Raw genomic sequence first — 27290 nt, forward strand, 5'->3', positions numbered from 1 at the left:
AAACTCTTTTAAGAATTAGAAACTGCTGAATGTGGATGACTGCTTCTTGTTTAATTTTTTTTCTCATTGTGAAGTATTTCAAACATACAGAAAACTTGTGAGAATCATGGTAAAAAGACACAGGCACCTGCCATTGACTTAAAAAAATTAATATTTTGCCACATTAGTTTCAGATCTTTTTTCAGATAACTGTTCCAGAGAGAGTGGAAGCCACACTCACTCTGATTCCATTCCCTTTCCCCTAACTTCTCTCCTGAACTTGGTATTTTATCATTTTATTGCATTTCCATATAACTTTAAACAATCTTAGTGCTGTTTTGCATGTTTTAAAACTTTACATAAATGATCTACTATATGACTCCTCCTGAAACTTGCCTTTTATCTCAACATTATGTTTTTAAAATTATGATAATGGTTATGTTAATACATGTAGCTCTAGCTCATTCTAGCTACTGCTTTGTGGTATTGTCTTACATGATTATACCATGGTATATTAGTTTTTTTCTCCAAGTGTGTATATATTTTTAAATTAATAAGCTATTTTTAGAGCAATTTTAGGTTCATAGCAGAAGTGACTGGAAAGTACAGAGAGTTCCCATATAATTCCTTGTTCTCACACATGTGCAACCTCCCCCACTATTGACAACCCCCACCAGAGTGATACATTTGTTACATCAATGAACCTACGTTGACACATCACCACTTGGGTCTATAGTTTGCCTTATGGTGGTGTATATTCAATGGATTTTGACATATGTATAATGACATATATCCTCCATTTATCATACGGTCTCAAGTGTATCTTTCAAAACAAATGGAGGATGAGCAATCTGCATAGTTGCACCGGCATCACTCCACAGTCCACTTGGAGAAGAGTGCCCAGGGGGAGGCATCAGGGCCTCAGCCCAGGAGCTCAGACACAAACCAGCATGGAAAGAGCTCAAGAAAAGAGGGAAATGGAGAGAGCCTTCAGACTGGACCAGGCCCAAATGCTGGCTAATGGTGGGAAGTACAGGAGTCAAAGTGGGCTCAACACTAGAGGAAGCAGATCCAAGGTGGGTCAAGGCAGGTCTGGGATGAATCTCAGTAAAAACATATTCTGGCCACAGCTTCTCTCTTATTCTGTAGGTTGACCTGCTCCTGCTAGACCATGGGCATGTAAAAACAGTCATTCAGTTTATCTGTGTAGCTACTTTGTTAGGGTAGATCTGGCATTGTTGACCTAGAGATGTTTGCCTTTCCTAGGGTAACTCAAGGAAGCACATGTTCTTCTTCCTAAATTGCATGGCAATTTAAAAAATCTACATATATTTTTTTATTGGTCACCCACTGTATAGTGCACTCATTGGTAGCCCCAAAGAAATCAGGTCCTAATCCCTGGAACCTGTGAATGTTACCTTATTTGAAAAAAGGGTCCTTGCAAATGTGATTAAGTTAAGGATCTTGAGATGAGTTACCAGGATTTTTTGGGTGGACCTTATATGCCATCACAAGTGTCTTTATAAAAGAGGCGGAGGGAGATTATTCACACACAAAAGAGGGAGGAGAGGCAGTGTGAGCACCAAGGCAGAGATTGGAGTGATGCGGCCGCAAGTCAAGGAATGTCGGCAATCACGAGAAGCTGGAAGAGTCAAGGAATGGACTCTCCTACAGTCTTCAGAGGTAGTGTGGTCCTCCTGTCCCCTTGGTTTTGGCCCAGTGAAACTGATTTTAGACTTCTGGCCTCCAGAACTGTGAGAGAATAAATTTCTCTTGTTTTAAGCCACTAAGTTTGTGGTAATTTGTTATAGCAGTCACAGGAAACTAATCACACCCATTTTAAGGTCTGTGACATACTTAGTGGAGAAGGTATTTTCTTTTCGTTACTTGTTCTTTATTACCTCTTTGTGAATTATATTGGAGGTCTGAAATATTTTTGTTTTTTCCTTTATGGTTAGTGATCTTTGTGTCCTGTTTAAGAGGTCTTTCTCTACCTCATGGTCATGAAGATATTCTCCTGTATTATTTTTTTTTAAGTTTTATTGCTCTATCTTTCACATTTAGATGCATAATCCACATAGAGTTGAATTTTGTGCATGATGTGAGGAAAAAGTCATTGCATTTCTATTCCATATGAATATTCAGTTAGTTGACCCAGCACATTTATGGAAAAGGCCATCCTCTCCCCCACTGCTCTGGACTGATTTCTGCTCCATTGCTCTGCTTGTCTATCTTAGCACCTACCTCACTCTGTACTGTAGCTTAACTGTAAGTCTCAGTATCTGGTAGAGTAATAAGTCTGTCCTTTTTATTTTTCAAGTTTCACTTAGCTAATCTTGGCCCTTTGTATTTCCATATACATTTTAGAATCAGCTTGTCTATTTCTACACAAAAAACCTGCAAGAATTTTGATTGGAATTACTCAGAGTCTAAAGATCCATTTGGAGAGAAATTATGTCTTTACAATATTGAGTGTTCAGATTCATGAACATGCTATATCCCTTCATTTCTTTAGGTCTTTTAAAGTTTGTCTCAGTAATGTTTTTAGTTTCTGTGTAGTGGTCTTACAAACATTTCCTTAAATTTATTCCCGGATTTGAGATACAGTATTTTTCAGATCTAGAACGTATTTTAAAAAAAACATTCACAATCCCAGTTTTTAATTCCTTGATTATATTGATCGTGGTTTTTTTAAAGTTCCATTATGTGGATTCCCTTTGTGTATCTTTCTATTATCTATTGTTTTTCATGGGTTTTAGTTATAGCTTCCCTTTGCCTATAGGCCAGACACTGTAGATGCAGCAATGATTTGTGATTCTAGATGATCCTATGTTTCTTCATAAAGGATTTACTTTTGCTTCTGGCAGGGGCTCATACAATCCAAGATCACCTTAATCCACCTACGGAGAGAGTGATTTGAAACCAGCTCTAGTCCCTGTGAGGGCTGCTCTATTTCCAGTTCATACCCAAGGTGTGGTCCCTCCAAATCTCAACAGACAACCTAGGGTGTTTTCCAGGCCCCCTCCTCCTTGGTGAGTTCTCAGCCCCGAGGATCTGTCAGAGCTCTGCTCAGCTCAGCTACTTGGTTATTACTTTTCAACTTCTCAGATCCCTCCAGGGGAAAAACTGGCCCCCAATTCTTCACTTCTTTGTTAGTTCTCTGATATCTTCAAACAGATTTTAAAAAAGTGTTTTTTAAATGCAGTCTTTCTAGTTGTTTTCATTGGGAAAGTTGGTCTGAGCCCCGAGTCGGCTGTTGCCATTAATGGAATTCCTGTGTGTATGTGTGTAGAAATATAAGTATATAAATATATATGTTTTTTGAGTTTAATCAACGTATTTTCCATAGTTTATTAAAAACTTTAAGGAGATAAAAGAAAATAATATCTATTAAACAACACTGCAAACCCTGGGCCACCAAAGCGGAGCACACGCACTTAACTGTGTGCCACTGAGCTGGCCCCTTAGAAAGTCTGCTTTTAATCGCAAATGAGACATTAGACATTTAAACCCTACTATGGAGGCATATTTAATGAATGCTCTTCAATGTTGAGCATAAATAATTTAAAGCCTGCAGTCAGGTTCTGCTTTTGTGCATTAGATCTGTATATTTAAGACCTTTGTGTTGGGAAACTTTAAGACTTGGAAAGTGAAATTCTCGCCTGCTCATACTGAGTTCAAGAACCACTGTGACCAACACATGGTACCACCAGGCAAAATATTAATCCTCACAGATTTTCTCCACCTTTTGTCCTGTGCCACAGGCTCAGAGCCTGCCTGATGTTCTTTATGGTGGTCTGGCTTGAGGTTTTACAGTAGTCAAGTGTGGAGCCCCATTTGCCTCCCAGTTCTCTTTTTCTTGATTCCTCCTCTTCCTCCTTTTGGCTACCTCCAGCAGGTCCTGTCCAGTCCAGTAGCCTGTGGACATGCACAGCTGTGATAACACAGAGACCCTGCCTTAGGAACCTGGGTAGGCATGTGTGGCCCAGATTGGGACCCAGTAGACTCTTGGACCCCTTCTCTGGGGACAGAGTGGGGGCCAACACCCTTTCTAAAGGAATGGACACAGGTAGCCATGTCCTGCTCATTTTGGTTCAAGGTCTCTGGTAAGCATCTGATCTCTGGCTGTTGCTGAATTTGAAGTGGTCAAGGTGACCTACTCAAGGGCTAACTGGACCAGATTGGATCCTGCCTGGGCCCCTGGGGCTTGTACCCACTGTGCCTTGCCCTGTGGGGATGCCCCTTCTTAGGCCACACTTGACCTTTGTTGGATCACCCAGCTGCTGCCTGCCTGAAGTACTTCTTTATGTCAGACGTTCTTCTCAGGCTCGGGGGTTTTGATTTGCAGCAAGTGACTCCTCTATTTGCCTACCCTATGTGCAGGTAGGTGCCTGAGGAAGGTTCTGATGGGAGTACCCACCTGCCTTTCTTGTCATCTCTGCCTCTCTTGCCCCTCCCTAGGGCTGCTGTCCTTCATCCATCCTTCCATCCCTGCAGCCTGTCCTATGGTACACATGTATTTTTTTTATTTTTTATGTTAATTATCATACAGTCAAATAGATTTTTTTCTTTTGATGCACGGTTCTGTGAATCTTAATGTGTAGATTCATGTAACCACTACCATAATCAGGATACAGAACAGCTCCGTCACCCTAGAATACTCCTCATCATATCCATTTCAGTCATCCCTTCCTACCCTTAATGCCTGGTAACCACTAATCTGTTCTTCATCCCTATAGTTTTGTCTTTTCAAGAATGTCATACAGTATGTAACTTTTTGAGACTGGCTTCTTTCACTCAACGTAATGTCTTTGGGATTCATCCACATTTTTCTGTGTATCAATAATTTGTTCTTTTTTATTGCTGAGTAGTATTCTATGGTGTGATTGTACAGTCCATTTATCCATTCACTTGACACCTGGCTGTTTCCAGTTTTTGGTGATTATAAATAAAGCTGCATAAACATGTGTGTACAGGTTTTTGTGTGAATATAAGTTTTTTATTTCTCTAGGGTAGATAGCCAAGAGTGGAATGGCTGAGTGTGTATGTTTAACTTTAGAAAAAACTTCCAAACTCTTCTCCAGAGTAGCTGTACCATTTTATATACCCACCAGCAATACATGAGTTCCTATTGCTCCACATCCTTGTTAGCACTTAATTCAGTATTCTTTTATTTTAGCCATTCTGATAGATGTGTAGTGGTATCTCCTCATGGTGTTAGTTTGTATTTCCTTAACAGAAGGAAAATAATAAGAGCAAAAATCAATGAAATTGATTTTCTCTATTGTTTTTCTGTTTTCAATGAAACCAAAACCTGGTTCTTTAAAAAGATGATAAGTTGATAAACCTCCAAGAAGACTGACACAGAAAAAATAGAGAAGACACAAATTATCAATATCAATAATTAAAGAGAGGATATTAATATAGACCCCACAGACATTAAAAGGATAATAAGGGAATACTATGAACAACTCTATCCACATACATTCAACACCTTAGATGAAATGTAGCAATTCCTTGAAAACCACAAACTACCAAAACTCATCCAAGATGAAGCAAATAACCTGAATAGTCCTATAACTATTAACAAATTGAATTCATAGTTTAAAAACCTTCCAAAGGACCTCTGATTTCTTAACTTTGTATGTAAGGAGCTCGGAAGTTGCCACGCAGTCTTAACAACAAGTAAAAAGCTGAACAGATTGAAAAATCAGCAACTCTTCTTGGATCTGTAAGAGAGGAGACAGAGGGCAAACCACTGCCCCCAAGATTGGCGAGACAGGCAGGTGAATATAAGGAGTCACAGCTTACTAGAGCAGAGACTCATGAGCAGAAACCATTGTGGGAACCAGTGCTGGGGTAGGAAAACCTGAACTGTAATTGAGGACCCCTCCTGTAAGAGATGATCAAGAATGCCCTCATACCTGAAACTAAAAGGAAAAAGTTTACAAAGCCTTGAGCAAGGAGATAAATAGACAAAATCAGAAAATTGCAGCTCTCTATCAGAATAGGTTAGCAAACAATTATAACGTTAAAGATAAAGAGAAGAAAGCATCAAAAATAACTATAAACACTTCATTTTAATCACGAACTCACAACACAAAATGGAATAACTTGTGATGACAATAACTTAGGGAAGAGGAAAGCGATGGAACCTGATTAGGCTAATGGTAATAAGAGGTTCTCAGAAAATGAACTGTCTCATCTATGAGATATTTTATACAAACCTCATGGTAACTGCCAAACAAAAAATCGGAACAGAGACTCAAATGATGAATAAAGAGAAAATTGAGAAAACCATCATAGAAAATTACCAAACTGAAATGGCAGTCAGAAATACAAAGGAAGAGGAACAAGGAAAAGATAGAACAACTGGAAAACAAGAGATAAAATGGCAGTATTAAGCCCTCATATGTCGATAATCACTCTAATTGTAAATGGAATGAATTCTCCAATCAAAAGACACAGAGTGGTTGGATGGATTATAAAACAAGACACAACAATATGCTGCCTCCAGGAAACACATCTGAGCTCTAAAGAGAAACAAATGATCAGAGTGAAGGGATGGAAGACAAAACTCCAAGCTAATGGCAAACAAAAGAAAGCAGGTGTTGCCATACTTATATCAAAGTAGACTTCAAGATTAAAAAGATAGCAAGAGGCAAAGAGGGGCAGTATTTAATGATAAAAGGGATGTTCCACCAAGAGGACATAACACTGATGAATATATATGCACCTAACACGGGAGCACCAAAGTACATAAAGAAACTATTAACAGACCTAAATGGAGAAGTTAACAGCAACACAATAATAGTAGGGGACCTCAACACCCCACTTACATCAATGGATAGATCATCTAGACAGAAAGTCAACAAGGAAATAATGGAATTAAATGAAAAACTAGACCAGATGGACTTAATGGATATATATAGAACATTCCATCTAAAAACATCAGAATACACATTCTTCTCAAGTGCACATGAAACAACCTCAAAGATAGACCATATGTTGGGAAACAAGGCAAGCTTCAGTAAATTTAAGAAGACTGAAATCATGTCAAGCATCTTTTCCAACCATAATGCTATGAAACTAGAAATCAACTACAAGAAAAAAACTGGGAAAGTCACAAATGTGCGGAGACTAAACAACATGTTACTGAACAACCAGTGGATCAATGAAGAAATTAAAGGAGAAATCAAAAAATATCTGGAGACAAATGAAAATGACAATACATCATACCAACTCTTAGGGGATGCAGCAAAAGTGGTCCTAAGAGGGAAATTCATAGCAGTAAAGGCCCACCACAGCAAAGAAGAAAAATGTCAGGTAAGTAATCTTGAACTACACCTAACAGAACTAGAAAAGAAGAACAAACAAAGCCCAAAGTCACCAGAAGGCGGGAAATAATAAAAATTAGAGCAGAAATAAATGAAATTGAAACCAAGAAAACAGTAGAAAGGATCAGTGAAACTAAGAGCTGGTTCTTTGAGAAGATGAAATTGAAAACCCTTAGCCAGACTCACTAAGAGAAAAGGAGAAGGCTCAACTAAATAAAATTAGAAATGAAAGAGGAGAAATTACAATGGATACCACAGAAATACAAAAGATTATAAGAGAATATTATGAAAAACTATATGCCAACAAATTGGATAACCTAGAAGAAATGGATACATTCTTAGACTCATACAACCTCCTAAAACAGAATCAAGAAGAAATAGAGAATCTGAATAGATCAATCACAAGTAAAGAGATTGAAACAGTAATCAAAAACCTCCTGAAAAATGAAAGTCCAGGACCAGATGGCTTCTCTGGAGAATTCTACCATTCAAAGAAGATTTAATACCTGTCCTTCTCAAACTACTCCAAAAAATTGAAGAAGATGGAACACTTCCTAACTTATTCTATGAGGCCAACATCACCCTGATGCCAAAACCAGACAAGGACAACACAAAGAAGGAAAATTACAGGCCAATATTGTTGATGAACATCGATGAAAAAATCCTCAACAAAATATTGGCAAACCGAATACAGCAATAAATTAAAAAGATCATACAGTTATGATCAAGTGGGATTTATACCAGGGACACAGGGATGGATCAATATCCACAAATCAATTAATGTGATACACCGCATTAACAAAATGGGGAATAAAAATCACATGATCATCTCAGTAGATGCAGAGAAAGCATTTGACAAGATCCAACATCCATTTATGATAGAAACTCTCAATAAAATGGGTATACAAGGAAAGTACCTCAACGTAATAAAGACCATATATGACAAACCCCTGGCCAACATCGTACTTAATGGTGAAAAACTAAAAGCCATTCCTCTGAGAACAGGAACAAGACAAGGGTGGCCACTGTCTCCACTCATATTCAACATATTACTGGAGGTTTTGGCTGGAGCAATTAGCAATAAAAATAAATAAAAGTATCCAAATTGGAAAGGAAGAAGTAAAATTCTTGCTGTTTCCAGATGACATGATTCTAAATGTAGAAAACCCTGAAGAATCCATCACAGAAAACTATCAGAAATAATCAACTACAGCAAAGTTGCAGGGTATAAAATCAACTTACAATAATCAGTTGCATTTCTGTACTCTAATAACGAAGTAGCAGAAAGAGAGCTCAAGGATATAATCTCATTTATGATCGCAACAAAAAGAAGAAAATACCTAGGAGTAAATTTTTTTTTTTCTTGTGAGGAAGATCAGCCCTGTGCTAACATCTGCCAATCCTCCTCTTTTTTTGCTGAGGGAGACTGGCCCTGGGCTAACATCCGTGCACATCTTCCTCCACTTTATATGGGACACCGCCACAGCATGGCTTGCCAAGCGGTGTGTTGGTGTGCGCCTGGGATCCGAACTGGCGAACCCCGGGCCACCACAACAGAGCACGCACGCTTAACCGCTTGCGCCGCCACGCTGCCCCCCCGCCAGCAATAAATTTAACTAAGGAGGTCAAAGACCTATACCCTGAAAACTATAAGACATTACTGAAAGAAATCAAAGATGACATAAAGAAATGGAAAGATATTCCATGCACATGGATTGGAAGAATAAACATAGTTAAAATGTCCGTATTACCTAAAGATTCAGTGCACTCCCAATCAGAATCCCAATGACGTTCTTCATGGAAGTAGAACAAAGAAGCCTAAAACTTATGTGGAACAACAAAAGATCCTGAATGGCAAAGGCAATCTTGAGAAAAAAGAGTGAAGCTGGGAGGCATCACAATCCCTGACTTCAAAATATACTACAAGGCTATAGTCATCAAAACAGCGTGGTACTAGCACAAAAACAGACACACAGATCAACGGGACAGAATTGAAAGCCCAGAAATAAAACCACACATCTATGGACAGCTAATCTTCGCCAGAGGAGCCAAGAACATACAATGTAGAAAGGAAAGTCTCTTCAGTAAATGGTGTTGGGAAAACTAGACAGCCACATGCAAAGGACTGAAAGTAGACCACTACCTTACACCATACAGAAAAATTAACTCAAAATGGATTAAAGACTTGAACATAAGACCTAAAACCATAAAACTCCTGGAAGAAAATATAGGCAGTGCAATCTTTGACATCAGTCTTTGAAGGATCTTTTCGGATACCATGTCTACTCAGGCATGGGAAATGCAAGAAAAAAATAAATGGGCTACATGAGATTAAAGAGCTTCTGCAAGAGAAAGGGAACCATGAACAAAACGAAAATACAACCCACCAACTGGGAGAAAATATTTGCAAACCATATATCCGACAAGAAGTTAATCTCCAGACTATATAAAGAACTTATACTACTCAATGGGGGGGGGGGGGGAAGCCTGATCAAAAAATGGGCAGAGTATATGAACAAACAGTTTTCCAAAGAAGATATTCTGAATGTCAGCAGGCACATGAAAAGATGTTCAACATCACTAATTATTAGGGAAATGTAAATCAAAAGTACAATGAGTTACCACCTTACACCTGTCAGAATGGCTATAATTACCAAGACAAAAAATAAATGTTGGAGAGGATGTGGATTAAATGGCAGCCTCATATGCTGCTGGTGGGAATGCAACCTGGTGCAGCCACTATGGAAAACAGTATGGAGATTTATCAAAAAATTAAAACTAGATAGGGCTGGCCTGGTGGTGTAGTGGTTAAGTTCGCATGCTCTGCTTTGGTGGCCCAGGGTTTGCAGGTTCGGATCCAGGGCATGGACCTACGCACCGCTTAACAAGCCATGCTGTGGCAGGTGTCGTGCATATATAGTAGAGGAAGATGGGCATGGATGTTAGCCCAGGGCCAATTTTCCTCAGCCAAAAGAGGAGGATTGGCAGCTGATATTAGCATCAGGGCTAATCTTCCTCTTCATAAAATCAATCAATCAATAAAAATAAAAATAGAAATATCATACAGTCCAGCTATCCCAGTACTGGATATTTACCCAAAGAACTTGAAATCAACAATTCAGAGACTTAATGCACCCTTATATTCATTGCATCATTATTCACAAAAGCCAAAAATGTGGAAGCAACCCAAGGGCCCATCAACTGATGAATAGATAAAGAAGATGTGGTGTGTATGTGTGTGTATATATACCCACACATACACACACAGTGAAATACTACTCAGCCATAAAAAAAGACAAAATCGGGGGCCGGCTTGGTGCTGCAGTTGTTAAGTGCACGTGCTCTGCTTCCGCGGCCTGAGGGTTTTCAGGTTCAGATCCCAGGTGCGCACTGACGCACAGCTTGTCAAGCCATGCTATGGCGGCGTCCCCTATAAAGTAGAGGAAGATGGGCACGGATGTTAGACCAGGGCCAATCTTCCTCAGCAAAAAGAGGAGGATTTGCAACAGATGTTAGCTCAGGGTAATCTTCCTCACAAAGAAAAATAAAAAAGACGTCCCATTTGCAACAACATGGATGGACCTTGAGAGTATTATGTTAAGCAAAATAAGCCAGACCGAGAAAGACAAACACCTCATGATTTCACTCATATGTGGAAATTAAACAAACACATGGATAAAGAGAACAGATTAGTGGTTATCAGAGGGGAAGGGAGTCGGGGGGTAGGTGAAAGGGGTAAAGGGGCACATATATATGGTTATGGATAAAAATTAGGCTATTGATGGTGAGCATGATGCAGTCTATACAGAATACTGATAATAATGTATACCAGAAATTTCACAATGTTACAAACCATTATGACCTCAATAAAATAATAAAAAAAGAGGAAAAAATCCTGAAAGAAACAAGAGGAAAAAAGAACACCTTACCTACAGAGGGACAAAGATAAGAATTACATTTGACTTCTCAGAAGCCACACAGGCAAGAAGAGAGTGGAGTGAAATGTTGAAAGTTTGGAGAGAAAAAAAACACCAACCTAGAATTCTGTATCCTGGGAAATTATTCATCAAAAGTGAAGGAGGAAATAAAGACTTTCTCAGACAAACAAAAATTGAGAGACTTTGTTGTCAGGAATGTTAAAGTTCTTTAGAGAGAAAGAAAATAATATAGGTCAGAAACTTGCTTCTACATAAAGAAGGAAGGGCATTGAAGAAGGAAATAGTGAAGATAAAATAAGAACTTTTATTTTTCTTATTCTCAATTGATCTAACAGATAACAGTTCAAAATAATAATACAATGATATATTCAATTATGTATGCTTAAGTCATATATATGCATGTGTATATGCTTATGTATGTTTAAAGATAAGTGAAATGAATGACAGCAATGATATAAGGGATGGGAGGGTAGAATTAAGATTATTTTGTTATCATGAGGTACTAACACTTCCCATGAAGTATTAGAGTGTTATTTGAAAGTGGACTTGGATTAGCTGTAAGTTTGCAAACTCTAGAATAACCACTTAAAAAAATTAAAAAAGAAGTGTTAACTGGTATACTAACAAGGAAGAGAAAATGGAATCATATGAGATGCTCAGTTAAAATCATGAAAGGCAGAAAAAGAGTAAAGACAAAAACAGGAGCAAAGAACAGCAGCTACAAATAGAAAATAGTAATGAACATGGTAGATATTAATCCAACAATATCAGTAATCACTTTGAATGCCAATGATCTAAATGCACCAATTAAAAGACAGAGATTGTCAGAGTGGATCAGAAAACGAGAACCAACTATATGTTGTCTATAAGACACCCACTTTAAAGATACATATAGATTAAAAGTAAATGGATGGAGGAAAATATACCATGCTAACACTAATCAAAAGAAAGCAGGAGTAGCTATGTTAATTTCAGACAGAGCAGACCTCAAAGCAAGGAAAGTTATCAGGGATAAAGGGGTTACGTTATGATAAAGGGGTGAATTATCCAAGAAAACATAACAATCCTTATTGTGTATGTGCCTAACAGTGGAGCATCAGACTATGTGAGGCAAAAACTAATAGAACTGCAAAGAGAAATAGATGAATCCAGTATCCTAGTTGGAGACTTCAACAACCCCTCTCTCAGAAAAGGACAGATCTAGCAGGCAGAAAATCAGTAAGGACATAGTTGAACTCTACAACACCATCTATCAACTGGATATAATGGACATTTATAGACTGTTTCATCCAACAGTAGCAGAATACACGTTTTTCTCAAGCAAGCAGTCACCAAGATAGACCACATTCTGGGCCATAAAACACATCTTCACAGATTTAAAAGAACAGAATCATACAATGTCTGCTCTCAGACTACAATGGAATTAAACTAGAAATCAATAACAGAAAGATAATTGGAGAATTTCAGAATATGTGGAGATTAAAAACACACTTCTAAATAACATGTATCAAAGAAGAAATGCAAGAGAATTTTTAAAATATTTTGAAATAAAAGCAACAAATTCTGTGGGATTCAGTGAAAATAGTACTTACAGGGACATTTATAGCCTTGACTGCATATATAAGAAAAGAAGAAAGATCAAAAATCAATAACCTGGATGGACCTTGAGGGCATAATACTAAGTGAAATAAGTCAGACAGAGAAAGATGAATACCATATGATTTCATTTATATGTGGAATCTTAAAAAAAACCCAAACAAACAAAAAACGAACTCATAGATACAGAGAACAGATTGGTGGTTGCCAGAGGTAGGGTAGGGGGATGGGTAAAACGGGTGAAGTCAGTCAAAAGGTGCAAACTTCCAGTTATAAAATTAATAAGTCATGGGATGTAATGTACATCATGTGACTATAGTTAATAATACTATATTGTATATTTGAAAGTTGCTGAGCAAGTAGATCTTAAAAGTTCTCATTACAAGAAAAAAAATTCTGTGTGGTGATGGATGTTAGCTAGACTTATTGTGGTGATCATTTCGTAATATATACTAATATCAAATCATGATGTTGTACACCTGAAACTAACATAACATGTCAATTTTATCTCAATTTAAAAAATCAATAACTTAATTTTCTACCTTAGGAAACTAGAAAAGAAAGAGCAAATTAAATCTAAAGTAAGTAGAAACAACGAAATAATAAGAATTAGAACAGAAATCAGTGAAATTGAAAACCAATAGAAAAATCAGTGAAACCAAAAGCTGGTTCTTTGAAAAGATCAATAACATTGATAGGTCTCCACCCAGGCTAACTAAGAAAAAAAGAGAGAGGACACAAATTACTAATATCAGAAATGAACGAGGGGAAATCATACAGATCCTTTGAACGTTAAAAGGATAATAAAGTAATACTATGAACAACTGTATGCCCCAAAATTTGTTAACCTGGATGAAATGGACTAATTCCTTAAAAGACACAATTTGCCAAAACTCACACAAAAAGAAATAGACAATCTGAATAGGCCTATATGTAATAAAGAAATTGAATCAATAATTAATTACCTTGCAAAACAGAAAGCACCAAGCCAAGATGAATTCACTGGTAAATTCTACCAAACATTTAAAGAAGAAATTGTACCAATTCTCTACAGTCTCTTTCATAGGATAGAAGCAGAGGGAATGCCTTGTGATGAGGGAATGCGTCATTCTATGAGGCCTGCATTACCCTAATACCAAAACTAGACAAAGACATAAAAAAAAAACTACAGACCAATATCTCTCATGAACGTAGATGTAAAAATCCTCAACAAAATATTAGCAAATTGAATCCAACAGTGTATAAAAAGAATTATACACTACAACCAAGTGGGGATATATCACAGGTCTGCAAGGCTGGTTCAGTGTTCAAAAATCAATTAATATAGTCTATCACATCAACAGGCTAAGAAAGAAAAATCACATGATCATACCAATAGATACAGAAAAAGCATTTGACAAAATCCGACACCTATTTATGATAAAAACTCTCAGTAAACTAGGAATAGAGGAGATCTTCCTCAAGGCGATAAAGAATATCTATAAAAATTCCACAACTAATATTATAGTTAATGGTGAGAAACTCAAAGTTTTTCTATTAAAACCAGATATAAGGCAAGGATATCCCCTATCACCACTCCTTTACAACATTGTACTGGAAGTTCTAACTAATACAATAGGATAAGAAAAGGAAATAAATGGTATATAGATTGGGAAGAAAGAAAGAAAACTGGGACCAGCCCAGTGGCGTAGCGGTTAAGTGCCCGTGCTCCGCTTCGGTGGCCCGAGGTTCGCACGTTCTGATCCTGGGCGCACACCGACGCACTGCTTATCAAGCCATACTGTGGTGGTGCCCCATATAAAGTAAAGGAAGATGGGCAGGGATGTTAGCCCAGAGCCGATCTTACTTAGCAAAAAGAGGAGGATTGGCATTAGATGTTAGCTCAGGGCTGGTCTTCCTCACAAAAAAAAAAAAAAAAAGAAAAAGAAATGGTTCACAGATAACATGATCATCTATTTAGAAAATCCAAAAAATTTGAGAAATAAAACTGCAACTAATAAGCAGTTATAGCAAGGTTACAGGATACAAGGTTAATATACAGAAGTCAATCACTTTGGTATATGCCAGCAGTGAACAAGTGGAATTTGAAATTAAAAACAATACCATTTACATTAGCACCCCCCAAAATTAAATACTTAGGTATAAATCAAATAAAATATGTGCAAGATATATATGAGGAAAACTACAAAACACTGATGAAAGAAATCAAAGAACTAAATAAATGGAGAAATATTCTGTGTTTATGAATAGGGAGACTCAAGATTGTCAAAATGTCAGTTCTTCCCAACTTGATCTATAGATTTAATGCAATCCAAATCAAAATCTCAGCAAGTTGTTTTGTAGATATCAACAAACTGATTCTAAAGTTTAGGAGTAGAGGCAAAAGACCCAGAATAGCCAACACAGTATTGAAAGAGAAGAACAGAGTTGGAAGACTGGCACTACCTGACTTCAAGACTTAGTATAAAGCTATAGTAATCAAGACAGTGTGGTATTGGCAAAAGAATAGACAAGCAGGTTAATGTAACAGAATAGAAACCCTCATAAATATAGTCAACTGATCTTTGACAAAGAAGCAAAGGCAATACAATGGAGCAAAGATGGTCTTTCCAACAAATGGTGTTGGAAAAACTGACATCTACATTCAAAAAAATGAACCTAAATGCAGACCTTACACCTTTCACAAAAATTAACTCAAAATGGATCACAAGCCTAAATGTAAAATGCAAAACTATAAAAAATCCTAGAAGATAACATAAGAGAAAACCTAGATGACCTTGGGTTTGGCGATGACTTTTTAGATACAACACCAAAAGCGTGATCCATGAAAGAAATAGTTGATAAGCTAGACTTCATTAAAATTAAAAACTTCTGCTCCGTGAAAGAAAATGTTGAAAGACAGAGAAGGCAAGCAACTGACTGGGAGAAAATATTTGCAAAAGACAAATCTGATAAAGGACTGTTACCCATAATATACAAAGAACTCTTAAAACTCAACAGTAAGAAAACGAACATTTTTTTTTTAATTTTTTGTTTATTGCAGTAACATTGGTTTATAACATTGTAAAAATTTCAGGTGTACATCATTGTACTTCTATTTCCGCATGGACTACATCATGTTCACCACCAAAATACTAATTACAACCCATCACCACACACATGTACCGAATTATCTCTTTCACCCTCCTCCCTCCCCCCTTCCCCTCTGGTAACCGCCAATCCAATCTCTGTCCCTATGTGTTTGTTTATTGTTGTTATTATCTACTACTTAATGAAGGAAATCATACGGTATTTGACCTTCTCCCTCTGACTTATTTCACTTTGCATTATACCCTCAATGTCCATCCATGTTGTCACAAATGGCTGGATTTCATCGTTTCTTATGGCTGAGTAGTATTCCATTGTGTATATATACCACAGCTTCTTTATCCATTCGTCCCTTGATGGGCACTTAGGTTGCTTCCAAGTCTTGGCTATTGTGAATAACGCTGCAATGAACACAGGGGTGCATGTACCTTTGCAAATTGGTGTTTTCAAGTTCTTTGGATAAATACCCAGCAGTGGAATAGCTGGATCATATGGTAGTTCTATCCTTGATGAAAACGAACATTTTGATGGGCCAAAAACCTTAACAGATACCTCACCAAAGAAGACATACAGATGGCGAATAAGCATATGAAAAGATGCTCCACATCATATGTCATCGAGGAAATGCAAATTAAAACCAACAATGAGATATCACTGTTCACCTATTAGAATACCCAAAATTAAGAACACTGATAACACCAAATACTGGCGAGGATGTGGAGCAACAGGAACTCTCATTCATTGCTGGTGGAAATGCAAAATGGTGCAGCCACTTTGGAAGATAGTTTGGTGGTTTCGAACAAAACTAAATATACTCTTACCATACAATCCAGCAATCACAGTCCTTGGTATTTACCCAAAGGAGCTAAAAACATATGTCCACACAAAAACCTGCACACAGATATTTATAAGAACTTTATTCATAATTGCCAAAACTTGGAAGCAACCAAGATGTCCTTCAGTAGTTGAGTGGTCCATCCAGACAATGGAATATTATTCAGCACTAAAAAGAAATGAGTTATCAAGCCAGGAAAGAACATGGAGGAATCTTAAATACTTATTACTAGGTGAAATAAGTCAATCTGAAAAGGCTACTGTATGATTCCAACCGTATGACATTCTGGAAAACTATTATACAGTAAAAACATCAGTGGTTGCCAGAGATTGGGGAATGGAGGGAAGGATGAATAGGCAGAGCACAGAGGATTTTTAGGGCAGTGAAAATACTCTGTATGATATCATAATGATGGATATATGTCATTATACATTTGTCCAAACCTATAGAATGTACAACACCAAGAGTGAAACATAACTAAACTATAGACTTGGGGTAATTATGATGTCAGTGTAATTCATGAGCTGTAACAAATGTATCACTCTGGTGGTGAGTGTTGACGATGGGGGAGGCTGTGCATGTGTGGGGGTAGAGAATATATGGGAACTCTCTGTACCTTGCCCTCAATTTTGCCCCAACCTTAAACCCCTCTAAAATAACTAAATAAATAAAGTCTTAATTAAAAAAGTAGAATACAGCAAAAGATAGAAGGAAAAAATCCAAGCTTCTGGAAAATAAATCTGCAAGCCCAGATGGTTTCACTGACAAATTTTATCAAACACTTAAAAAAGAAATAACACCAATTTTATATAGTCTCTCCCATATTTTTTTTTAACTTTATTTTGAAATAATTTTGGTCTCATAAGAAGTTGCAAAAATAGTACATAGAATTCATTCAGTTTCCTGCAATAACATCTTATATAACCATAGTACATTATCAAACCATCTTCCATATATCCTTAATTACAAAGGATTATATGATTATTGTGCTAAAAAACTTAAAATGTTCAAAAGTATATGAAGTAAAAAATGAAATCTATCTTACACCCACCCCAAGCTGAATAAATAAATCACTATTAGGGCCGGTCCCATGGCTTAGCGGTTAAGTGCACGCGCTCCGTTACTGGCGGCCCGGGTTCGCATCCCGGGTGCGCACCGACGCACTGCTTCTCCGGCTGTGCTGAGGCCGCGTCCCACATACAGCAGCTAGAAGGATGTGCAGCTGTGACATACAACTATCTACTGGGTCTTTGGGGGAAAAATAAATAAATTAATTAAAAAAAAATTAAAAAAAAATCACTATTAATAATTTGTTGGGTATCCCTCCAGACATTTTCTGCAGACACAGAAATGTACACACCTACATGCATGTAAATATAGTTTTATTTATCTATTTTTACCAAAATTAGATCATTCTGTATATCCGTGGGTTTTCAGCTTAACTCTTTTTACTCAAAAGGATATCCTGAATCCATGTGGGTCATACACCCCTTGCCCCCGCCTCCCAAATACCAGGGTGTTTTTTTTAGGACCAACAGTATTCTGTAGTAATAATGTATGGCAGCATATTTACTTCTTCTTTTTGTTGATGGAAAATTAGCTTGTCTCCCGTTATTTGCTGTTATACGTAATGTGTACTGCCTATCCTTGTTCCTGTGACCTTAGGGAGTTGCTGAGTGTTTTGAGAATAGGTTTGTAGAAATTATGTTGCTGAGTTAGGGACTTGGGGATGTCATTTGGGATTTTGCATCTGTAAGCCCAAGAGACTTTGGTTTGCGGCACTGGAAGTCAACCACAGTCATACCCCTACCCTGGAGGGCTGGTAAGAACAGCTGCTAGCTCATCGACCACCAGAGAATCATGTGGTGAGTAGAGGCCCTGATGTTTTTCCAAAGTCCCCCAGGTGCCTGGGTGCTCAGCCAGGGGAGAGCTCCACCCTATCTGCGACTCCTTTGGCTGTCAGGTCAGGGTTAACCCAGGTCTGTGTGGTGGATTGGGGAGCCTGGCTCTGCTGTTTGTCTCTTTAGTATTTACTGAGCTTGGGGTCAGGAAACTTGGATTTGAGTCCCTTTTCTATTAGCTTATTAATTTTGTATCTGGATTCTATTTTGGAATTCTACCTTGCTCTCTGTGCGGGTGGAAGCTTTGCATCCGACAGCGTATTGGGTTAGTGTCTTAAGTTGGATACGTGAAAATGTGGTAACTGGTTACACATGAAAATGTGTAGCTGGTTATGTTCAATTGGTTCAGTAAAACAAATGAAACACCTTTTGGGATATCATGAGCATCAAGCAGGGAGTTGGTTTGTCTCATTTCTGAATGCTCTTTTGGTACCTTCACATATCAATGTTCATTTGAAATGGGAACATAAGAAGGAACTGTTTCCAGGAAATAAATACTTGATTTTTAAATATCCTGGAAATGCTCTGCTTTTAAAAATAAGGGTTTATCACTTTTAGTTCAGTGTAGCAATATTTAATTTTCATTTAAATTTGTCTTAATTATGTATTTTCATATATTCCAGAGGAAATATACTTTTTTTAGTAGATATTGCTTTAAAAAATACATGTGTTTTGGGGCCGGCCCGGTGGCGCAAGCGGTTAAGTGCGCGCGCTCCGCTGCGGCGGCCCGGGGTTCGCTGGTTCGGATCCCGGGCGCGCACCGACGCACTGCTTGGCAAGCCATGCTGTGGCGGCGTCCCATATAAAGTGGAGGAAGATGGGCACAGATGTTAGCCCAGGGCCGTCTTCCTCATCAAAAAAAAAAAAAAAGAGGAGGATTGGCGGATGTTAGCACAGGGCTGATCTCCTCACAAAAAAAAAAAAAAAAAAAAAAAAAAAAAATACATGTGTTTTAAAGTTGTTCACAAGTTGAAACTTAATAAGTGAAATTATACAATCATATCCTAGATCTGATTAGGGTGTGTGAGTGTCGGTAAGATGAGGACGATGCACCTCAATGGCCGCTGCAGTCAGCAGTGGATTAGGTGTGCTCACTACATTGCGGATGGGTTGATCTTAAAAATTCAGTGCTTGGTGAAAAAAATAGACAATAGAGTGAGATTTATAATATAATGCTATTCAGGTAAAGTAAAAATACATGGACACAAAGCAGTGTACATTCTGCAGAACATATTCAAATTAAAAGTCACTAAATACAATAGAATAGTGTCCTGTGGGGGTGGCGGGGGAATAAGGTGGGGACAGAGGGATAAAGGAAAGGATAGATGAGACTGAACAAGCGAGGCTCTGCGAGGAGTGGCCTGGCTGAACCAGCTGCTGTGAAAGCAGAGGCTCTGTGCAGAGGGCGGGGCGCTTCAGGGCTCTGGAGCTGTGTGGTAGCCTGGCCTGGACCCAGAGCAACTCCTGCTTGGCGGGCAGGATGGCCCACTGCTTCCCTGACCTGACATTCCTCTTCTGTAGGGTGACGTATTAATGCCTACCCAGAGGCTTTCAGTGAGGCTTAACTTAGATGTTAGACATTCAAAGGTGTCGGCTTTTTGACACAACAAATCCTGCAGTCAAGAGTTTATCTAAAGGAAATACTTGGTGAAGCACTCAACAAGTGATAGCAGTCTGTATCTTCTGATTCCCAGCAGCCTGACCACTTTGCTTATTTGGAGAGAGGGGGATGGGGGAGTGGGAGGCGGGGTTCAAAGAGGGCTTGCAAAATGCTGAAAGCTTTCTGTGGAAGACAGTTCACCCAAAGAGCAAGCTACTAGTGGGAACTGTAATATATGTTTTCAGTCTAAATAAAGTATCGAAAACATGACAGATCCACTCTGAGCACTCCGAGCTCTGGCTGGGAAACCAAATGATGTGCTTAGATTGAGAAGTGTTTCCATTAAGACACATTTCCTGTCTTGTTCCTAGGTGGTTTAATTTGTTTTTATGCTGTTCTTTATGGTAATTGATCAGAACACCAGTCCTTTGTCCTGAGTCCTTGCCCAGGGACACCCGTTGGCCTGCTAGGGCTCTTTTTCTTTGGGTCCCTTACCCCATGCTTCCACAACCTGGCTCTGTGCAGGAATCATGTGATCTTGGTGAAGGGCGGATTCAGCTTCTGTCAGTCTGGAGGACGGCCTGAGTCTGCATTCCTCACAAGCTCCTCAGGGATGCTGATCACAGGTTTTCAACACTGAAGTATCATTTCCATACAGTAAAATGCACCCTTTCTGGTGTGCAGTTCTTTAAGTGTTTAACAAATGTGTACAATCATGGAACACCACTGCAATCAAAACATAGAACAACTTCATCACCCCCAAAAATTCCCTTGTACCCTTTTGTAGTCAGCCTTCCCTCACTCCCATTTTGAGGAGGCTCGCTAGCCTTTTGAGCCTGGCTTCTTGTGCTTAGCAATATGCATATCAGATCTATCCAAATTGTTGTGTAGGTCAATAGTTTGTTCCTTTTTACTGCTGAATAGTATTCCATTGTATGGATGCATCATACTTTGTGTATCCAGTCACCAGTTGAAGGACATTAGTGTTTCCAGTTTTTCCATTATGAATTAATTTTTAATTCAAAAAATTTTGGAACATTAGAATAAATATAATTCTCTTTTTCCATTTTGTTTTAGGTGACATCACTCAAAAAGGATATGAAAAGAAAAGGGCAAAGCTGCTTGCACGTTATATACCACTTATTCAAGGTAAGGTCAACACACTCATGGCTGGCCCGGTGGCTTAGCGGTTAAGTGCACATGCTCCGCTACTGGTGACCCCGGTTCAGATCCCAGGTGCGCACCGACGCACCACTTGTCCAGCCATGCTGAGGCCGCGTCCCACATACAGCAACTAGAAGGGTGTGCAACTATGACATACAATTATCTACTGGGGCTTTGGGGAAAAAAAGGAGGAGGATTGGCAATAAATGTTAGCTCAGAGCCAGTCGTCCTCAGCAAAAAGAGGAGGATTAGCATGGATGTTAGCTCAGGGCTGATCTTGCTCACACACACACGCAAAAAACCACACTCAAGTGTTTTGTAGCAATTATATTGTCTCATAAAACTTGATTGAAAATTGATTTTAGAGTTTAACATGGGTATGTTTCATATTTTATTAAGAAGGATTGGGCAAATATTATGTCTAATATTAAATAATAAAATCCAAAGGCATAGATTATAATTTACAGCTCTGGTTTGGTATAGATCTCATTCCCAAATAGGATTTATTTTATTTTTATGATTATAGAGCATGATTGTTTTTATGATTATAGTAAGGAACATTTCCTTGCTTAGGTTTAGAACAAATATTGTAAAGATGTCACTTCTTCCGATCTTAGATTGATCTATAGAGTCAGCACATTCATCGTTTCAACAGATTTTTTATGGGTATAATTTGACAAGCTCATTCTAAAGTTTATATACAAGTTTAAAGGGCCAAGAGACTCAAAATATGCTCAAAAGAAGAACAAGGATTTGCCCTACCAGGATATGAGGAATTAATATCAAGCTATTGTCATTAAGACAGCATGGTTTGGGGCAAGAGTAGACAGCTAGATTAGCAGAGAACATGGAGCCCAGACACAGATGTGCACAGATGTGGAGACATGCCTTGTGGTAGAGGCGACATTACAGGTCATGGAGCTGGCATAGTTCCTTATCCATATGTAAGACACACGACATTGGACACAGAAACCTGTCCTAGGTGTATTAAAGGCCTAAATGTGAAAGGCAAAAACTATAGCACCTTGAGAAGATCGTCGAGGAAAACTGTCACAATCTCAAGAAAGGAAGGATTTCTTAAGTCACTAAAGTACCAAGCTGCAACCATAAAGAAGAAGAGTGATTAATGGGACTACATTAAAATTAAGAATTTCTTTGTATCAAAAGTCACCATAAAGAGCTTAAAGTGAAGCCACACAATGGGAGAAGATAACTGTAACAGAGAAGTGGAAAAGAACTGGTATCCAGAACATAGAAAGCAGCACCATCCAGGAGAACTTCCTGTGATAATGGTGATGTTCTGTAGCTCCGTTGTCCAGTGTAGTAACCACTAGCCACATATGGCTTTTGAGCACTTTAAATATGGCGAGTGTGACTGAGAGACGGAATTTTTAATTTAATTTTAATTAATTTAAACTTAAATAGCCAGAAAGTTCTCAGCATGATAAAAAAACAGTCCAGTAGAAAATGGGCTAAGACTTGAATAAGTATTTCGTAAGAGGAAATCCTGATAGCCAACAACCAAACACAAAGATGCTTCAGCTCAGTAGTAATTAGAGAAATGCAAATTAAAGCCATAACCTACCTTGGGGTGTTGGAGAGGATCCAGACAGTGGGGATGCGGACAGCTGGTACAGTTGAAGAGGTGCAGAGATGCAGCAGTTCAGGTACACACACGCCCTCAAGAAACTCCATATGTTTGCACCTCGTACCTCCTCTGTGCACAGGAATGTTTGTTATATCCCTAAACTGCCAAGAACTGAAACGTCCATCAACAGAATCCATACAGTGGAAATCCGTGCATGGAAATCTGTACAGGGGAATCCATGCAGGAGAATCTGTACGATGGAAATCCATACAGTGGAAGTGCAAACATGGAAATCCATACAGTGAAAATCTGTACAGTGGATATGTACAGTGAAAATCCGTACACAGAAATCTGTACAGTGGAAATCCATACGTGGAAATCCGTACAGTGGAAATCCATACATGGAAATCTGTACAGTGGAAATCCATACACAGAAATCCGTACAGTGGAAATGCATACACGGAAATCCATACAGTGAAAATCCATACAGTGGAAATCCATACAGTGAAAATCCATACAGTGGAACTCCATAGAGTGGAAATCCATATAGGAAGATTTATACAGTGGAGATCCATACAGTGGAAATCCATACAGTTGAAAGCTAAAGACCAACATATGCCAGCAAGGACAAATCTCATAAACATCATGGGGAGTGAAAGAAACAATTAGAAACAAATGTAGCCAGATTAAGTTAAAAAAACACGCCAAACTGTACTGTTTAGGAACCCATATGTAGTTGGTGAAGAAAGACAAGAAGATGGTTTTCATGGAAGTCAGCATGCTGTTTTCTTGTGGAGTAAGATTAGAGGGCCTGTGGGGCTCCTAAGGCACTTCAGTGTTCACTGCTTAACAGTGTGGTTGTTACATTGATTCTTTTCTTTTTTTTTTTTAATTTTTATTTATTTATTTTTTCCCCCAAAGCCCCAATAGATAGTTGTATGTCATAGCTGCACATCCTTCTTAGTTGCTGTTTGTGGGACATGGCCTCAGCATGGCCAGAGAAGCGGTGCGTCGGTGCGTGCCCGGGCTCCGAACCCGGGCCACCAGCAGTGGAGCGCGTGCACTTAACCGCTAAGCTACAGGGCCGGCCCCCATTGATTCTTTCCTGTATAATAATTCTTAAACTGCATACATGCTTTATACTGCCTGTATCAATATGATATATTTTATAATAAATCAACAAAAAATATTGAGAAGACTCTTTATATACTGACATTCATTCATCCAGAATAAAACAAAAACAAACTCTGAGTAAAATTGGAATTGAAGGAAACTATTAAGACATCTTAAAGCCTGTTTGCCAAACATGAACAGCAACCATCAACCTAAGCGATCCCTTGCTCTGTAGCATTTCTCTTCCAAGGTGGGGAGACAGGAGTGCTTGCTGTGCCCACTCCTGTGCCACTTAATTCTGGCGGCTGCTGCCAATGCAGTGAGATGGGAGAACAAGGCAGGCTGAATAGTAGAATAAAAGACAGTCGTCTTCACTTATGGAAGGTATTATTTTATACCTTGAAAACTCAGGTGACTGCTTACTTAACTATTAGAATTAGTAAGAGTTTTTGGTTTATAGAAGACAAATATGCAAGAAATATGCAAGCTTTTCTCTGGCAATATTTCTGTTAGTGAAAAAACTCACATTCACAATGATAATAAACTGCCAAATGCTTATGAATACATTTAGCAAGAAAGGCACAGAACCTATATTAGGATCATAAAATCTTTTTTTTTTTTTTTGTGAGGAAGATCAGCCCTGTGCTAACATCTGCCAATCCTCCTCTTTTTTTGCTGAGGAAGACTGGCCCTGGGCTAACATGTGTGCCCATCTTCCTCCACTTTATATGGGATGCTGCCACAGCATGGCTTGCCAAGCAGTGCGTCGGTGCGCGCCCGGGATCCGAACCGGCAAAGCCCGGGCCACCGCAGCGGAGCGCGCACACTTAACCACTTGTGCCACTGGGCCAGCCCCGATCATAAAACCTTTTTGAAAGAAATAACTAAGACCCTAAAATATGAAGAAACATACCACTTTCCTAAATGAAAAAACTTAATGTTATGAAACTGTCAGTTTCCACATTAATGTGTGAACATATTATAGTCCAATCTGAATACCTGTGGTTGATTTTTTTTCCCAAACCTGGGATTGGAAATAGTAACCCATTTGAAGGAGAAGAGTTCTGAGAGTAGCCAATACATTTTTGAAAAAGAATACAAGTGAGAAAATAAACCTGATTGCATAAACTTCATAGTCACCGCAGGAGGGTGTTGGTGTATGGGGTAGAAGACCCAATTAGTGGAAGGGAAGGGGGTCTAGAAATGATTCAGGAGAATGCAAAGGTGGGAGGATTTATTTAGTAACCGATGCCATCCCTCTGGAGGCAACAAAGCTGAAACCCTCTTCCTCTCCACCATTAGTGAACATAAACTGCAGAATGGTTAAAGCTCTAAATAGGTTTATAATTATAAAATATTATTAAATTCAGGAGAATATTTGAATAACCTTTGAGTGGGGGTTACAAGATAGGAGACTTAGAAGTTAGAATGGAAAAGAAAAGCAGGTATGATTCGCTGTGTAGAAATGACCACATTTCAGAATGACTGAGCTGCCACTAGCTGGGCCACAGCTCTGAGAGGCATGCGTAGTCCAGGGTAGTGTCCCCAGCAGACCAGGGCTTCCTGCAGGTCTTTTAGGGGTCTCATTAGCTGGGTATAACGAATAGAAATTCAAAGAAGTGGAAATGCAGATGGGCAATAATCATTAAATTATATTCGACCCCGCTAGTAGATATGGAAATAGAAATTAAAGTGGACCATTTTTCTCCTGTCAGATTGGCAAAATTCTACAACTTTTTATAACACCCATGCTAACAAGGATGTGGGGAAGTGACACTCCCATACGTTGCTCGTGGGAGTGCAAATCGCTGTGACCTTTTCAGAAAGTTATCTCTTGATATCAGTTAAAACTAAAAATATACCTACTCTTTTATCCAATAATTTCACATTGGGTTATGTATCTTTGTTGAATAAATGAATCTATCTCAAAGAATAAAGGCATCCATATTTTGGAAATTAAGTATAAGGATGTCCATATGCATATATATCACTTTGCAACGTGCCTGTTTATAATCCACAATGCATAAGATTCTATGTATTCTGCATATGAACTTTAAAGTAGTTTTATCCAGTCACAAGAAACAAAAAGCCAATAGCAGAATTGATCAGTATTGCTCTAAGTATCCATATGTATATGTGCATATATATGTATGCATATATGCTCAAATGTTGAAGAGCTAAACATTGATTTCCAGAGGGAGTGTTCCCATTCTCTAGCACTTGAACTAACCATCCCAACATGTAGTACTTCAAACAAGAGCGACATTGTCTGTTCTGCTCACAAACCTGCAGTTTGGCCAGGCACAGTGGGTAGCTCCTCCCTGTCTGTAGAGTCACAGCCCGTGTCCTGTGAGGGCTCCTCAATCACTTGTGGCGTTGGTGCTGGGAAACTCAGGCAGCCTAGTGCTGGGCTCTGCACCGCCTCTGTCCCCTCTGTCTTCTCATGTGTTCTCAGTGTCTTGGCGCAGAGAACGAGGTGGGAGCTGTGTCGCCTTTCATGACCAGCCTTGGAAGTCACACAGCGTCACTTCTGCCACACTGTGTCTGCCGACGGTCACTGACCCACCTGAGTTTGAGGCAGGGGTGGACTGCCTCTTTTCAGGGAGTGACAAGGGCTGGAGGAGCCAGTGGGGCTGGAATCCCTGCTGGCCATTTTTATGAGACATCTTGAAACAAAGGCTAAAATTAAACAGATTGTTTTGATGAAGCACAATGGAAGGCTTTGCTTTGTGCTGTTCTCATATGTCAGCAAATTAGGACTCAAACAACACCAGAGATTCTCTTTGATGACCCTGCATGCTTGTATCCCGTTCCTTACTTACTACCCTGTCCTGAGGGCCTGTGTGGTCAGGGCCATGGATGTGAGAGCCTGTGGCCTGGAGATGGAGTGTGGAGAGCCGTCCACAGGTGGGTTTGGAGACAGCACTCCGGCGTGCAGGCTGAAGCAGTGGGGCCTGGTCTCTGAGCACTCTGCGCTCTATAGTCCTTGTTATCAACGCCTCTCACTTCTTTTTCTCCACCGTTCACTGTTCCCCTTCTTTTCTGTCTGTGTCTAAGGGTGACTGGTAACCCCCCTAGTGATTGCTTGTGGGCTGTTTCTCACTGAGTTGGCTGACACCATGGACAGTGCCAGGAAAAGGGGCACGGGCCAT

The 27290-nt window shown here is 39.0% G+C and overlaps 1 protein-coding gene across 14 annotated transcripts in view; it reads left to right on the forward strand.

Annotated features, from left to right (window-relative positions):
- Positions 1-27290, forward strand: part of DIP2A (disco interacting protein 2 homolog A) — a 126481-nt gene that overhangs the window by 14378 nt on the left and 84813 nt on the right. For 7 of the 14 annotated variants that reach the window (XM_058523340.1, XM_058523341.1, XM_058523342.1 and 4 more), the window contains one exon: positions 21351-21422. In XM_058523340.1, the coding sequence (XP_058379323.1) occupies positions 21351-21422 (72 nt within the window). Of the gene's footprint in view, positions 1-21350; positions 21423-24093; positions 27046-27290 lie in introns of those variants that run through there. The other 7 variants (XM_058523336.1, XM_058523337.1, XM_058523344.1 and 4 more) reach the window with 2 other exon arrangements.

The sequence above is a fragment of the Diceros bicornis genome, chromosome 27 (genome assembly GCF_020826845.1).
Source record: "Diceros bicornis minor isolate mBicDic1 chromosome 27, mDicBic1.mat.cur, whole genome shotgun sequence".
NCBI classification, from domain to species: Eukaryota; Metazoa; Chordata; class Mammalia; order Perissodactyla; family Rhinocerotidae; genus Diceros; species Diceros bicornis.